The sequence below is a fragment of the Mauremys mutica genome, chromosome 22 (genome assembly GCF_020497125.1).
Source record: "Mauremys mutica isolate MM-2020 ecotype Southern chromosome 22, ASM2049712v1, whole genome shotgun sequence".
Lineage (NCBI taxonomy): Eukaryota > Metazoa > Chordata > Testudines > Geoemydidae > Mauremys > Mauremys mutica.
In genome coordinates this window covers 13,432,223-13,448,259 of record NC_059093.1, presented here as the reverse complement: position 1 = coordinate 13,448,259, position 16,037 = coordinate 13,432,223, and the positions used below count along the sequence as shown (strand labels likewise).

Genomic DNA, 16,037 nt, shown 5'->3' with positions numbered 1-16,037 from the left:
ATACCCAACTCAGTAAAGATCCCACCTATGCTATAAATTGAAACCCTGTTATCTCTGGACGTGGTTGTAACTTTAGTGTAGGCAAAGCCTTAAACATTAGCATTTATTGCTCTAAAATAGTCTGAGCAATTGCTTAACCTTTTTAGCTTGCTAGAGCAGATGGGGGCCTGATCCACAGCCCAGTGAAGTCAGGAGAAAGACTTTCATTGATTTCAGTGGGTTTTGGATCAGATCCTAAGTGAGGAAGCTCAAAATAAATGTATGCAAACGATCTCTCTCTCTCGTAGTGTACTCCTAGCAGCCATCTTGACTTGTACTCCACTGATTATAACCTAACTAGTACTGCAGCAGTGTTATGCTCTGTTTTCCTCTTCCCGTTAGTCCCACCCGCACATGAATATCATTGGCTGCTGGTGTACTAGTGCTCCGTAAACTGATAAGGTCTGTTGCTTCACTCAACTTTCCTGTGACTTTTGAAACTTATACTCCGCACACAGAATATAATTTTTAGGTTTCTGGTTAAGAACATGATGAAGTTACTTTTTGTCCCAGACTGAAAACATTTTAATTAAATTGAGCTTAGTGCGGGATGGTTGGGAGAGGTTGCTCTAATTTCAAACATCCATTTTGAGAGCTAATTAGAAGGCTGATTGCTGCTGTCAGGAATTTTCTTGCTGTTGTGTGTGTCCTCCTTCTCTCTCTCTCACCTTGTCTACACACAGAAGTTTCAGTAGCTTAACATAAATCTGTTTTATACCCAAGTAGTGAAATCAGACCAAAACCCTGTGTAGAGAGACACTTATTTTGAAGTTAGAGTGACATTTTTTTGTTTTATCTTAAATCTGTTCTAAATCATTTTAAGCTGAATCAATTTAAGCCTGGTTCATATCAGTTTAGAGTGTCAATATGGCCTTTTGTTCCCGTTTAACTAAACCAAATTGAAATCACACTGTGGATAAACCAGCGCAAATCTGCGTCTTGACGAGCCCTTAATCTTGTTTCATGTATTAGCAGTGCCATTTGGTGGCAAAAATCAGGCTGATAACAGAAAGTTAAAACATCTCCATAGTATATTTTCCTTTCGTGGATTAGGCATTCATGAAACAGTAAGTTGTGTGTAAGAATGGAGCCAGGAGGGTCATTAAAACAGAAGCTTACATTGCTTGACAGACTCATGGACCTTTGTTGTTAATGAGCTGTTAGTTTCCCTTTTCCAGAAATATTTGTCCTCTCAGCGAGGTGCCTGGGAAATAACAAATACCTGCTAATGACTCCAACAGGAGCATCATTTAGGCTTGGCTTCTGCTATACAAATGTACTCCGTCCTCCCAGAAGTGAAATACACAAACGTGTCCCATGTCTTTCACTCTAAAGGTTTTGTCTACACTACAGCTTATGTTGCAGAATTTATGTCACTCTGGGGTGTGAATAACTCCCCCACCCCCACCCCCCGAGAGACATAAGTTACACCAACATAAGTGCTGGTATGGACAGCACTATGTCGGCAGGAGACCTTCTCCCACCATCATAGCTACCGTTGCTCATTGGAGGTGGATTAATTATGTTGATGGGAGAGCGCTCTCCTTTCGGCATAGAGCAGCTACACGAGAGATCTTACAGTGGCACAGCTGTGCCGCTGTAAGCTCTCCAGTGTAGACATAGCCTAAAATCCTGTTTAAGGCTCAGCCAAACAAACCATTTGTAAGTTCAGTCTTTTTAATGAGATGGGTTGGTAACCTCTGAAACAGTACCAGAATCCTAACCTTGACCCTGCCTCTACTGAAATCCTTATCCAAGCTGTAGCAATTTTCTGTCTTGCTTACTGCTCTTCCCTCTTCATTAGGTTTCTTAAGTCCCTGTTCTCTAAATTACAGGGAGTCCAGGTTTTTCTGTAGGAAGCAGGAGCATAATGCTCCAATCCACTATTACCTTAGACACATTTTGAAACGAATCTCTGCATGCCTCGCTGCATATTGTCTGTAAAGAGAAAAACGACCATCTCGTCTGGAAGAATCCCTGCTAAACATGTATTCCATCTTTTAAGATCATATAGTCAAGTCTAGTGAGATTAATCTCATTTCCTTTCCAAGTAGTGGTTACCATGTGTGAGATGAAGATTCATATTAGGAAACGGTACCCGAAAATCAAATGGACACACTTTGCGAGCAATGCTGCTTTATTCCTCAGCGGGGGCACAATGAACTCAGCAGGCTTTATCGAGGGTGAGAGGAGCAATACAAGTTGTTGGGTCAGATGAGAGGACTAAATGCAATGCTTAAGAAAGCCTCCAATGAATTCCCCTCACTTCGGGGTTCATCTAAGAAGATGCCTTTTTGCCTTGTGTGTCTGCTTCAGGTGTGGTATGCAGCCTCCTATGCAGAGTTTGTGAACCAGAAGATCCATGATATATCCGAGGAGGAAAGGAAAGGTAGTTTGGTCTTTTCTCTTTCCTCCTTCTCTGTGGCTGTTGTTTTAAAAAGAGGTGACTAACTTTATGATTCATTATAATGGACCCAATTCTTCAGGCAAAAATTCAAATAGGAATCTTGCCTATGCCGGAGCTCCAATATGGCGCCCTCCATTTGCTGTTATAACGCTAAAATCAGGATAATTCAGCCTCATGCTTAAAAGCTTCAGATTATTACCAGAGGGTGGGCAAGAAATTTCCCCCCATGTATAGGGGTATATTACTGGGGGCTGCAAGAGTGGGGGTTGCTTTTCTCTGAAGTGTCAGGTCACTGATGGCGGTGGAGTCCTGTACTTGAAGTACCAATGGTAAGATCCAGTATGATATATCTGTGTTGCAGTTGTTTTTCTCGGAAGTTTTGTTGGACAGTGTAAAATACAATAAAACCTAACCCATACTAAGGAGAACATCCTCACTAGGCAGCCTCCTGTCTTAAATAACTGCTTCAGAGTCTCAAGGAGGTTTAACCACATATACAAAGGAATTGATTTTTGCTGGTCCGATAAGCCAAGCTTAAGTTTCCGGGTATGTTGGACTGTATTTTTGTAATTATTTACTTGAAAGACTTATCTGTTGTTTAGAAATGCAACTTAATGTAGGGAATTTGTTAGGAGGGCAGTGTAAATATTTAATCTCTCTCTGACCTTCAATATAAACGTTCTTCAATCCCATTCACTACCCTCTGCCTTTTTGTGCAATCAGCTGATGTCAGCCTATAGATCAGGGGTGCTAAGGGAGAAGCTTGCAAGCCACTTAGAGCTATACAGTAGAGGGACTGCAAGGCACAGTCTTCAGTATGGAAATGTGGCCCACAGAGACTACTTTAGAGACAAAAGGACTTGGAGAAAACTTGGGACATTTAATTGTTGATGACTGAGATGCTGTCATTGATACTTCCAACTTAATATAGTTCTCCGAGACCAAGAGAAGAACTGGCCATGTTATGAATGTAATCGTCGCTTCATGAGCTCAGAACAGCTCCAACAACACCTCAACTCCCATGATGAGAAGCTGGACTTCTTTAGCAGGTATTTATGATTTTGCAGAAACTGAATTTCCCAACTCCCAGCACTTTATATCCTGTCTATTGATAGCACTAGTGATAGGTGAATCTGAAAAGGTCTGGCTTTATTATTAATTATATAGCATGGTAGATGTACAGGATGTTTTACAGAACTAGTAGAAGAAAGGGCCTCTGAACCCAGGAGTTTACAGACCCACTCAGACAAACACGGGACAATGGTTCAGGCAAAAGAATGTAGGGAGATATCACTGGGGAAGCGATTGGCATAGGTGGCTTTGTATAAGAAGTGATTTGAAAGAAGGGCACTTGTTATGTGGGAAGTCGGGGTACAATCCTGTCCTATTAAAGTCAGTGAAAGTTTTGCCGTTAACCTCAACAGGGCCAGGATTTTAGCCATTTGGATGCTTATCAAATTTACTCTGACCTCTTGAGTCTTCAGAATTGGGCTAGAAATCTCAAGAGAACCAACTTTCTGATGACAGTTCTGGTGCATCAGCTCCCTATTGGGCCAGAAATCGAAAGTACAGAAATGTCCAAAAATTACAAGCGAGAAAGGTATCCACAAACATTTTAAACCTCGAACGGTTTGAATCTAGAAATGGACGGCAGGTCAGCAGGAGAGAGGGAAGATATCTCTTATTTTTTCTGAACTTGATTGCATCTCTCTCATTAGCAAGTAAGTGGGTGCTAAAACATCCACATAAAAAATGGAACCCCTCAGATTGCTGTCTGACATCAGTAGAGAAGCGTCTTTCTTGGGACAGATGTTATGCTTTCAGGTTTTAATGTTTTCCAGGATGCCTAGAGAGCTGCTACTGGCTGTCACTGTAGAGGATTTGATAAGAGCGAGTAGCTCCACTGCTTGTCCCTACAGTCCCACATCAAGTGACATATGTTTGTTTGGCATGGGGTTTTATTTCCATTGGGAGGTGATAGAAGTGTGCACCAACCAGAGACCCGGTTTTTGCTCTCAAGGTTTTTTCACTTTTTGTAATTTACTGGAGGCCATTATTACTGAACTGACTGGGTAGTTTAGGGGTGATTGCTTAGAAAAGGTGCAGGAAAAGAGTGGACTCCAAATCCATGTCCTCTTTCTCTAACTCGGAGCACTGTATGTTCTGCAGAGCAAGAGGCAGAGGTCGCGGGCGAGGAAAGAGGAGGTTTGGGCCAGGCAGACGGCCAGGGCGCCCCCCGAAATTCATGCGCTTGGAAGTAACCAGTGAAAATGGGGAAAAGTGTGAAGAAGGAACTCAGGTATATTTGGGGGAGCGGTGGAGAAAAATGTCATCTACGATGTAATCTCTTGATTTATGCCTGTGTTACTGAGGGCAGAATGTGGCCGCTAGTTTTTATTGTTCTGGCAGTGGCACCTCAGCCTGGGGAAAGCACAGTAATTTATTTCTAACTTGCATTTCTACAGCCCTTTTTATCCCAGCGCAATTCAGCCCTTACTGGAAAACAGCTATGGGATGGAACCTGGCAGCTGTTTAACAATGCCACAGTAGTGACAGCATTGCACAGCTGTGTAGGGTGGACTGTGGAAAAGGTCATGTCCAGTTGAAACTGCAGGGGGGATTTAGGTAAGCCGTGGAATTTGGCTGGGACAGTAGGGCCAGGCCTACACTAGAAACTTGCTATATAATAATGTTGATTAGGGGTGTGATTCTTTACAATATTTTTATACCAGCCAAAAGCCTGAGATGCAGTTATACCAGCGTAACTTTTCCTGGTACAGTTTATTTCCTTTGGGGGAACTGATATAAGCTATCCCTGCAAAAAACCCTCTCTTTTGCCAGGATAAGGTGCACCTCACCTGGGATGTAGGGGAGTGTTGCTGGTATAGCTATGCCAGCAAACTCTTTCTAGCGCACATCAGGCCTAGAGTTAATGCCCTTCTTTTTACAAAAAGCGTCAAAGGTGATCAATGGTTCTGTTTTATGTCTCAGATGAAAACCAACATCTGGAGCAATGATCTGCTCTTTGGCATGTTGCTGGGGCAGTGTTTCAGTACAGACTCAGAGGGAAGATTGCATACGTTGCATACAAATGACTCTATTGCATCTTTTAATGCAACACTTAGGAAAAGGCACGTACCCCGATGTAATTGGGGACTCCCTAACTACGAAGAACAGATAGGCATGTCACCAGAGCTGATCCAGAGAGCAGAAGGGAGCTAAGGTATGGGATGTGAACCCGAGAATCCTAATGAAAGCAGGAAAGAATCCACCGATTGTCATCCATGTGGGAACAAACGATACTGCTAGATTCTCACTGGGATGTGTTAAGGAAGACTATGCCAGGCTGGAGAAGATGCTTAAAGGAGTGGAGGCTCAGGTGATCTGTAGTGGGATTCGACCTGTGCCTAGAGGAGGAGAGCAAAGGCGAGATAGGATTAAGATGGTTCAGGCAGTGGTGCTATAAGGAGGGATGTTTGGGATGTTCGTCCCCTGGGAGGCATTCTCGAACAGAGGACTGTTCTCATGGGATGAACTCCACCTGATCAGGGAGAATAATGGACTTAAAGTGTGGAGGCTGGCACAACTGATTAAAAAAGCTTTAAACTAGGAATTCAGGAGAGACAGTTGTAATCTCATGCCTGATTCCAGTATTGAGTGGGAAGAAAATCAAGTAAAGGAGGATACTGCAATGCAGAATAGAACAACAGCGAGTAGGAGAATGGACATCAAGAGGAAAGATGGTGCCATTCCCACTGACTGTAACAGTCAGATAAGCGATACTGGCAGAAAAATGACTGTACCTAATTTGTCAAGAAATCTGAGTGAGGCCAAGTAGAAACAACAAAGATGTCTGTACACCAATGCAAGGAGCCTAGGTAACAAAATGAAGGAACTAGAACTACTGGTGCAGGAAGTGAAACTAGACATTATAGAGATAACAGAAACATGGTGAAATAATAGTCATGACTGGAATACAGGTATTAAAGGGTACGTGCTGTTCAGGAGAGAGAGAACTAAAGGTAAAAGTGGTGGAGTAGCATTGTATATTAATGATGAGGTAGACTGTAAAGAAATAAGCGATGGAATGGATAAAATGGAATCTATTTGGGTCAAAATCATTTTGGGGGAAAATGTTAATAGAGGCTCTGCTGGGATAGTGCTTGGAGGTCTGCTACAGACCCCCAGGATCCGAACTGGATATGGCTAGAGACTTGTTTAATACTTTTATTGAAGCAAATGCTACTGGGTATTGTGTGCTTATGAGAGACTCATTTCCCAGTGGAGGACAAATGCTACTAATAGATATTCTGGATGTGACAGCCAACAGATTTGTTTTGCCAAATAGTCACTGAACCAACAAGAGGTAATGCCATTTTATAGTTAGTATTAGTAAGTAGTAAGACCTCATAGGAGAACTGGTTATAGAACCTGGGTTCGAGTGATCATGAATTAATTCAGTTTAAACTAAATGGAAAAATAAACAAAAACAGATCTGCGAATAGGGTGCTTGATTTCAAAAGGGCAAACTTTAAAAAATTAAGGGAATTAGGGAAGTTGAGTGGACTGCAGAACTCAAGAATCTGAATGTGGAGGAGGTTTGGAATTACTTTAAGGCAAAGTTGCAGGAGCTTTTAACAGAAAGCCTACAAGGAATGGAAGAAGGAGTGGATCAGCAAGGAAAGCTCTCTCTTAGAGATAAGAAACTGTAAGGATAAAGTGAGACCTGCCAAAAGCCAGGCACAGTTGGACCTTGAAAAGAAATTTAAAACCAATAGTAAAAGGTTCTCTAGCCATATAAATAAAACGAAAACAAGGAAGGAAGAAGCGGACAGCTGAGCATTGAGGACAGGGTAGAGACTAAAGATAATCTAGGAATGGGCCCACCCCTAAATGAATACTTTGCCTCAGTTTTTAATAAGGGTAATGAGGCGCTTGTGGGTAGTGGGAGGGTGGCTAGTGAAAGCAAGGATATGGGAGTTGAAACTACCACATCAGAAATGGAAGCCACACTCAAGCAATTTAGTGGGACCAAATCCAGGTCCCTGATAATCTCCATCCAAGAATATTTAAGGAACTGGCATACGAAATTGCAAACCCAATAGTAATGATTCTTAATGACTCCATAATCTCAGGGGTTGTAATCTATGACTGGAGAACTGCAAATAAAGTATCTATATTTATGAAAGGAAAAAAATGTGATCTGGGAAACTATAGGCTTGTTTGTTTGACCCCTGTTGCGTGCCAGATCTTAGAACATATTTTGAAAGATAGAGTAATTCAAGGTAGCAGTAAATGGTAATTGGGATAAAGTACATCATAGCTTTTAGAAAGATAGATTGTGCTAGACCAATCTGATCTTTTTCTCTGAGAAGATAACTGATTTTCTAGACAAAGGAAATGCAGATCTACTTTGCCTGGATTTCAGTAAAGCATTTAGTACAGTTCCACAGTGGAAACTATTAGTTAAATTGGAGAAGATGGGGATTAATATGAGAACTGAAAGGTTAGTAAGGAACTGGTTAAAGGGGAGACTACAGTGGGTCATACTGAAAGATGAACTGTCAGCCTGGTTGGAGGTTATTAGTGGAGATGAAATTTAATAAGTCAAAGTGAAAGGTTGTGAATTTATGGAATAACAACAAGAATTTTTGCTGTAAACTGGGAATTTACCAGTTGGAAGCGGCAGAGGAGAAAAAAGACCAATGTCAATGTGATGTAACCATAAAAAAGGCTAATGCAATCCTAGGATGCATGAGGCGAGGTATTTTCCATTAGAGACAGGGAAGTGTTATTACCATTGTACAAGGCACTGTTGAGACTGGAATACTGTGTGCAATTCTGGTCTCCTGCATTTAAGAAAGATTAATTCAAATTGGAACAGGTGCAGAGAAGGGCTACTGGAAGATGATTAGAAAAGTGGAGAACCTGCCTTACAGGAGAAGACTTAAGGAACTTGGCTTGTTTAGCCTAACAAAATGAAGGCTGAGGGGAGACACGATTGCTCTCTATAAATACATCAGAGGGATAAACACCAGAGAGGGAAAGTAGTTATTTAAGTTAATGGTCTGCGTTGGCACAAGAACAAATGGATATAAACTGGCCATCAACAAGAGTAGGTTTGAAATTAAGCAAAGGTTTCTAACCATCAGAGGAATGAAGTTTTGGAAGAACATTCAAAGGGGAGAGGGAGGGCAAAAAACCTAAATTTTGTCAGACTGAGTGTGATAAATTTATGGAGGGAATGGTACAGTGAGGTTGCCTACAATGGCATTCGGCCTATCCACAAGCGCTATTGGCACATACAGTAAAACCCTGTTTATCCGACCCTCCATTATCCAGCTCTCCGTATCAACCGAACAACCAGCGCAGACAGGTCCAGAAGCGGGCAATCTCTCCTGTGGCAGCCCTGCACTTTCCCATTATCCAGATTATCTGAATTTTTGATGATCCGATCTGGCTCTGGTTCCAATTAGATCGGATAAATGGGATTCTGCTATATCTGCAACAGCTGGACATGGGACACTAGAAAAGGAGTGTTCTGAGTTACTACAGCGAATTCTTTCCCAGATGTCTGGCTGGTGGACCTTGCCCACATGCTCCAGGTCTAACTGATCACAATATTTGGGGTCAGGAAGGAATTTTCCCTTAGGTCAGATTGGCAGAGATCCTGGGGGCTTTTTGCTTTCCTCTGCAGCATGGGGCAGGGGTCATTTGCTGGTTTGCACTAGAATAAATGGCACAACCCTACTTGTCTTAGCAGACAAGGCTCAAGGTGATATGGCCACAGATAAATATAGTTAAGTAGGTCCAAAGGATAGAAATGCTACTACATTCTACAACAGGCACCCTGTGAACACTGCGCCATGTCAACTCTGAGTGCCAGAGGAACGTACTGTGTACATCACTGCTAGGGAGGAGGGACGGACATGGTGTAGCACAGCATGTCATTTAGGAGGCTCTCAAACTCTGCAGCCACTGTATCTGTGGTAGGGTTGGAGAGTTCTCGTTACACTGAGGAGCACAGTGAAAGAGACCTGATGCCCTCCTGACTCACATTGACTCAACTCAGTGCTGTGTGTTATCCACTGCTTAAGTGAATGGCCTTACCCAGCCTTTCATAGATTTTAAAGTCAGAAGGACTATCATCATTATCTAGTCTGACCTTCTGCGCAGAACTTCAACCAGGAATTCCTCATCAAGTTCAGCAGTTTGTGGGAATTTACCAACCAAACCAGGATTTGAACCTTGGATCCTCAGATTAAAAGTCTCCCCTGACTGAGCATTCAGGGCTCGTAACTGGATGCATTCCTCCTTGCAGCGCTCTCTTTCTCCTCCCCCTACTGCTGAGCTTTGCCAGGACACCCCTTGAGCTTAGATGCCCTTGGCTCCCCATTCCATGGCTTTCATCTTACTCAAATTTCTCTAGTTGTTTTGTAAGCAGTTAATATAACAATCAGTTATTTTTCTTAAGCTATTGGAATCTTCCATCCCAGAATATTTATTGAAATTTGTCAGGGAGGAGAATGTGGGGTTTGAGGCATTCTGCTTCTCACTCCCAACATCCTCTCCTCTTCTGAACTGGTTCAGAGAACAGAAAAGCAGCTCTGCTGTGTAACAAATGTAAATTCAACACACTGTTTGGTTTTGCTGCTGCCTAGAGAGGTGGAGACTGGGAGTCAGATATGAAAATAAACAGGGCACAATTTTATGTCCTAGTGTCTTACTCCCAGCTTCACCGCTCCTATTAGTTTGCTGGATCGGGCAAACTTTGAACATGAAAACATCATAAGATTTCAATTCACTTGACAATTAACTTGCATAAGAGAGAGACCCTCTGTATTTCCCCTGAGGCCTCATCTACACTAGGATTTTCCCTTAAAATTTCCCACTATGGCTAACAGGTTCATCTCCCTTGGTGATAGCAATGGTAGAGCTCTAATGTTGCTAGGCCACCTGTGGTTTAACCCCTGTGTCATGAGCAGGCTTGGATAATATGGTGGTTAGAACATGGGCTCCCACCTGCAGCACCAGCTACATTACTGCTCCCAATGTTGCTACCACTGATGGAGCTGAACTGCTGTCAGCAATGGGAAATTTTAAAGGAAAAAGGCTAGTACAGGCCAGTGTAATGAGTGTGATCATTTTACAATATGCAGAAATCCAACCACCTGCCAATTGAGTATTATTAGAGCCTTTCTTGCTGGGTGAGGGAAATAATCACTGGCTGTGTGATTTGCGATTTCAGGACTTGCTGAATTTTTCCAGCAAGGGGCAGTTTGATGAGGCTGGACAAGCCACACTGAATGGGCTGGAACAGCAGGAGCAGACCCCAGTGCCACCAGAGACGCAGTCGGCACTGGATCAACAGCCAGAAGGCCATCCAATGCAACTCCAGCAGCAGCAACATGATGAGAACCCGGTGCCTATGCAGAGCACCATGACAGCAGATGACATGCGGCGAGCAAAGCGCATTCGGGTAAGTGAAGATGATGGTGGCCCATGCCCTCTCCTGCCCTCTCACTTTGCTTTAGCCAGTGGAAGCCTTGGTTGGCCAGTCAGGCAGCAGCTGGTCTTTTTCTCCAGTGTGGTGTCCGTCTTCAAATCCCAAACACAGCATCTCACGCTCAGAAAACTCCCTCGTTCAGAAAGGAAGACAAACCTAATACAAAGAGTTAGCGTGCCATGAGATGCTAGTGAGATTTGGTCACCAGTTGGAGCTGGTTCAATTCCAGCACAATAATTCTTTCATAGAAACATAGACCATCCAAGTTGGCAGGCAGGAGCGCTCTGGACAGCCGGCCAAATCATGGTGCTGTGGCATGGATTAATGGCCTGTTCAGAGCACCATCTGCCTGTCTTGCAGATCTGTTGGCTTTAGAAGTCATTGCCAAAGAGGCATTGTGTCCATTCATTCCTATGATGATGAAGATGAAGATTTTTAATGATAAAATTATTTCTTGGAGTAGGAATCCTCCTCCCTTTATGAGGGTAAAAGCCTGTGCTGAGAACTTTACATACCAACAGCAAACACTTTGAACCTGTGCTTTGTGGCAGCTGAGAGAGCTGCTTTTTCCACCCTGTGTGGGAGGGAAATGATTCAGGCAAATAATCCTCCAAGCCATGTAATTGTGAGATCGGTTTATTTAGTCTAAAATCTTTTTTCCCCTCCTCCATGTGTAAAATTTTGATTACAGAAGGAAACAGCTGCAAACAAGTTGAGACCTCATTTTTGGGGGATGAGAGAAAGAGAGAGAGGATTAAAAAAGGAGACAATGAATGATTCTTATGGAGGACACTGAGCCAGATTTTACGCTCAGTGTACACCAATGTATATATGACAGCACTGATGGTGTTACTTAACAGATACAGTGACTTAACTAAGAGCAGAATTTGGCCGAGTCACACTAAAAATGCATGAGTATGAAACTTACTAAATGCTTGGCATCTACGAGTCACTGTTCTGTGAAGTGGTCTTTCTTTTGATCTTCCTCTCTGTTGAAAACACTAGACTAGTAATGGTGTGTTTATGTAAGGCCAGGGGCGGCTCCAGGCACCAGCGCAGCAAGCGTGTGCCTGGGGTGGCAAGCTGCCGGGGGGTGGCCTGCTGGTCGCTGTGAGGGTGGCAATTCGGCGGCGGGTACGCAGAAACGCTGCCAAATCTGTGTGACCATGCTTGGGGCGGCAAAAACCATAGTGCCGCCCCTGGTAAGGCCTCCAGACAGCTGTAACCCAAGAACACTGGGAACATGGCTGGTAGGAGCAGACAGTGGTGGTCAAACTATTATTGAGTAAGAAGCCAGCTGCTGAAGCTCTGACACTAAATAGCATTGGACCAGTTCCCCAGTGTGTCTTGATTCATTTTGCATAAGATAGTACAACTTCTGTCCTAAAAGGGGCAATCGTGGGTGTGATGGGGAGCGGTGGTTTCATTGGATTTCTTTAATTACTGGATTTAAAAAGATCTGAAGGTCTCACTCTTGGTTTGGAAGTAACGGGGAAGAGATTGACTTGGTTTGTCTCATGCATTAGCCTGTTTCCTGGAAACTTGAGTTTGGGTCACAAGTGAGATGAGTGTGGTTGTTATTTATTCCTCAGTGACATGTTTGCATCACAGATCTCCTCCCTCAGCTCCCCTTGCAGATTGGCACATTTGACAACCCTTGATTAGCAGAGCCCTAGAGATGTTGGTTCTTCAAAGCAGAGGTTCTTCAACTCAAGGGGGCATTGGAAGAACTGCATATGGAATGATTGCATAGAGCCTGCCTAGGTTATGTTAGACTGTGAGCAGTTGTCATTCAGCCTTAGATTTTAACCATGAAAATTCACACCGTACTGTGACGGTTTGTCCGAACTCACTCTTCCAATGTGTGCGTGCAATTCACTGCACCCTGTTATCACAGCATGTGGCTAGGAAATGTCATAAACCACCAAAGGGAAGCCCAAGTTATGGTTTCAAATATGTAAGACGTCATTTATTTTTAAAGAGCGGGTACAAAATTTGTGGCTACCCATTGGGACCCGGAGCTAGGTTAGCTGTAAGTCACCCTGATTACTTAGATAGGATTTCTTACTCAACAGCAATAACTTGGCGCGTGTCTTGACCTGATAGTTGAGAAACTATATAAAAGACAGGAAAGTAATTTTATTTTCATAAATCAAGCTTGGTGAACCTCTTCTACCTTTCTAAGAAAGGAATAAAGCGTGAGGTGATGGTAGGACTGCCCCTCTTCAGGCAAACAAATTCCAGGCAAAGATTTAAAAGAAATAATTATCATGAAGAGGCCTTGTGTGATTTTTCCAAGCCTTTATTAGGCACAAACCTCAGTTTTACTATGTCTCCTTCTGTTGCATTCTGAAATTAAACATAAAAAGGTATCCTGGAGTATGAGTAATATTAAAAATAAAATAAAGCGTTTACATATGTTCAGACATTTGCATCCTAGATGTAACTGAGGATGCCTTGTTCAATGAATTGACGTTCTTTAGAAATGACACGATTCTTTGGCATCTGCAAAGGGGAGCAATATCCTTTGTATTTTAAATAACAAAAAATGACTTCTGCATTACAATACGCAGTAATAATAAACTAGCTCTCAATGGACGTTCACACTTGTACCATTGCATTAGCGTTTATATCGTCCTGTAGGATGCAGCCTCTTGAGAAAAGCATAGTAACATAAATCTATGCGTATGCAAGGCTGACAATGTGTCCAGTAGAGGGCAGTATGCATGTAGGCCTTGATCCAGCCCTCTTATTAGTCAATGGAAAGATTTCCATTGGCTTCAGTGGGGGCTGGATTAGGTCCACACTGAAGGAAGTACATAGATATATCTGTCACTCCTCTCTTGGGTTTCTCGTTTACAGCTCTGGCACTGATTTGCCTTTGCAGTTCTAGAACTTGTTGCCTGAAGTAGACATCATCTTTTTTAATGTATTCCATGAAGTAAATAATTCTCTTGAGACATTTTCTGTTTCATTTACTCGTGCAACATCACATGGCGAAGATACAAAGCTGTCATAACACAGTGTTACAACAATCAATATAAATATAAGGCTTGCATTTGGAAATCACCTGTCAAAATGAGGACCATCCTACATGTTTTGGGAAGGTACAAATCTACATACCAAGAAGGCTATTTATTTTTAGGCTATAAGTCAGAGGGAATGGCTTAATGGGTTATATTTCTAGTTTGAAACACTGAGATTCACTGGAACAATAGGTTCAAATCCTGGTAGGGTCAACACATGTCTTCTTCTGTAGAGTTCATCGAGTTTATTCTGCAGGAGACTTGAGATCAGACCTTAAACACTGAGGTCCTGCCTTGTTTTATGTGGACACTAAAGATCCTATGGGACACTTTTTGTCAGAGTAGGGTGTGACAGACTGACAATATACTGGACAAACCGTATGGAATTAAGATAAACTTTACTGAATGAATTTAAACCTTATTGAATTAGGTTTAATATCTTCGGGGTCCATTGTATTAAAAATGCACTTTTTTATGTGTCATCGTGGAATCGCATATAACTCCTCGAGGAGGAAGGGGATGCAAATGTAATTCCTCTGGTTATCAGCTCTTTGAAGCTCCCTCCTGGAAAGGTTCGGATATACTAGTTCAAACTGGATTTTTCAGGGACCAACAGACAAAGAAACGACTTTCGGATAATTAGTCTGGTTTTACGCAGGCCCAGGGCTTTCTTCCTGATCCCATGACTAGACAAGACCCCTGGCCCACAGCAGGTCCCAGTCCTCAGGGAAGGGCTGGAGGAACTGGGCCTAATGAGGCACCGTAAGACTGGGTGCTTGTTCTGAAATGAAACTGTGATGAACTTGAAACCTTGGTGGGATGCTGAAGGACTGCTCCTGCCAGAGCCCATTTTAGAGTTGGGGGGGATCTTTGGTAGCCTATTAGCATGTGTGTAGGTTCTTTTATTGTTTGTAATGTGCTTTGTCTGTAGTGCTCTTACCTTAAGAATAAAAGAGGCTTGCATAAACAGAGCTTTGTGGTAACTATACTTGTGGGCAGTCACACTGTTAGCCCTCTCAGAAGAGAAAGCCAGCAGGCCAGCTTGAGCAGCCTGTCTCTGTTGGGAATAACATGGTGAAGGCAGGGAACTGTTCAGCCTGGAAATAGCCTCTCAGAAGGACTTGAGATGCCTCTTCAAGAGAGGTGACGGCCAGAGGAGCCAGCGGGTGCCCTTGCTGAAACATAGGCAGAGAATACAGGTGCAGTTGCCCTGAACTGTGACATTGGGGATTATATCATCGTCCTTGGCCAAAATAAATGTTTCCTACCCACTGTTGTGCACCATCCAATGTGTTTGTTAGTTGCCACTCTCTGGATGCATTTAAAAAATGGCTGTACTTACCTAGGCTTGATCCTGAAAGTTTCTCCGTGTGGATGACGCCCTGCACTCATGCAGAACAGCTTGCAGGACAGAGGTGCGGTTTGTAAAGCACAATGGGATCCTTCAGGCTGAAAGGCACAATGGAAATGTAAGAGATTATTAAATTCTGACGAGTATCAACCAGTAGGACAGCACTTAAATAAATCACTACCCGTTACTTGCCAGCAATCCGATCCTGGCATCCATAACCTCTTTATCTTCCCATAGCTACCACCTCTTGCCAGGCACATTTCTTTCGCACTGAGACTCTGCAGGGTTCATTCTATACTTTTTAATAAACACACTATCTGAGAAAACATGAAAGGCAGAAAGACAGTGTGTTTTAAAGGTTATCTGTGATTTTCATCTTCACTCTTACTCACATCTTAACTCCTTGTAGGCAGTTATTAACTGAAGGGCAAATCCTGAACTCCCTGCTTCATTCTTACTGAGGCAAAACTCCCAAAACTCACTGGGAGTTTTGCCTAAGTGAAGAATGAGCTAGGACTTCCAGATCTGGCCCTGACTGATAATGACCCACAGGAGACTGATTTCTGCCAAAGTCAAGTCTTCTGTTTTACGGTCCATTTCATAACATAAATATTTTTCTCTCCCCCAATGCTGCCTGCTCAGTTGGAGCTGCAGGTAGGTTTGGTTTTTATCCTGTGTCTACCCTAATGGAACAAAACAAAATTGCCT

The 16,037-nt window shown here is 42.9% G+C and overlaps 1 protein-coding gene across 6 annotated transcripts in view; it reads left to right on the top strand.

Annotated features, from left to right (window-relative positions):
- The window catches only part of PRDM10 (PR/SET domain 10), a 73,312-nt gene that overhangs the window by 28,703 nt on the left and 28,572 nt on the right, over window positions 1–16,037 (top strand). For all 6 annotated transcript variants that reach the window (XM_044997189.1, XM_044997190.1, XM_044997188.1 and 3 more), the window contains 4 exons: window positions 2,356–2,428; window positions 3,378–3,495; window positions 4,616–4,745; window positions 10,695–10,925. In XM_044997189.1, coding sequence (XP_044853124.1) covers window positions 2,356–2,428; window positions 3,378–3,495; window positions 4,616–4,745; window positions 10,695–10,925 — 552 coding nt within the window. The remainder of the gene's footprint in view (window positions 1–2,355; window positions 2,429–3,377; window positions 3,496–4,615; window positions 4,746–10,694; window positions 10,926–16,037) is intronic.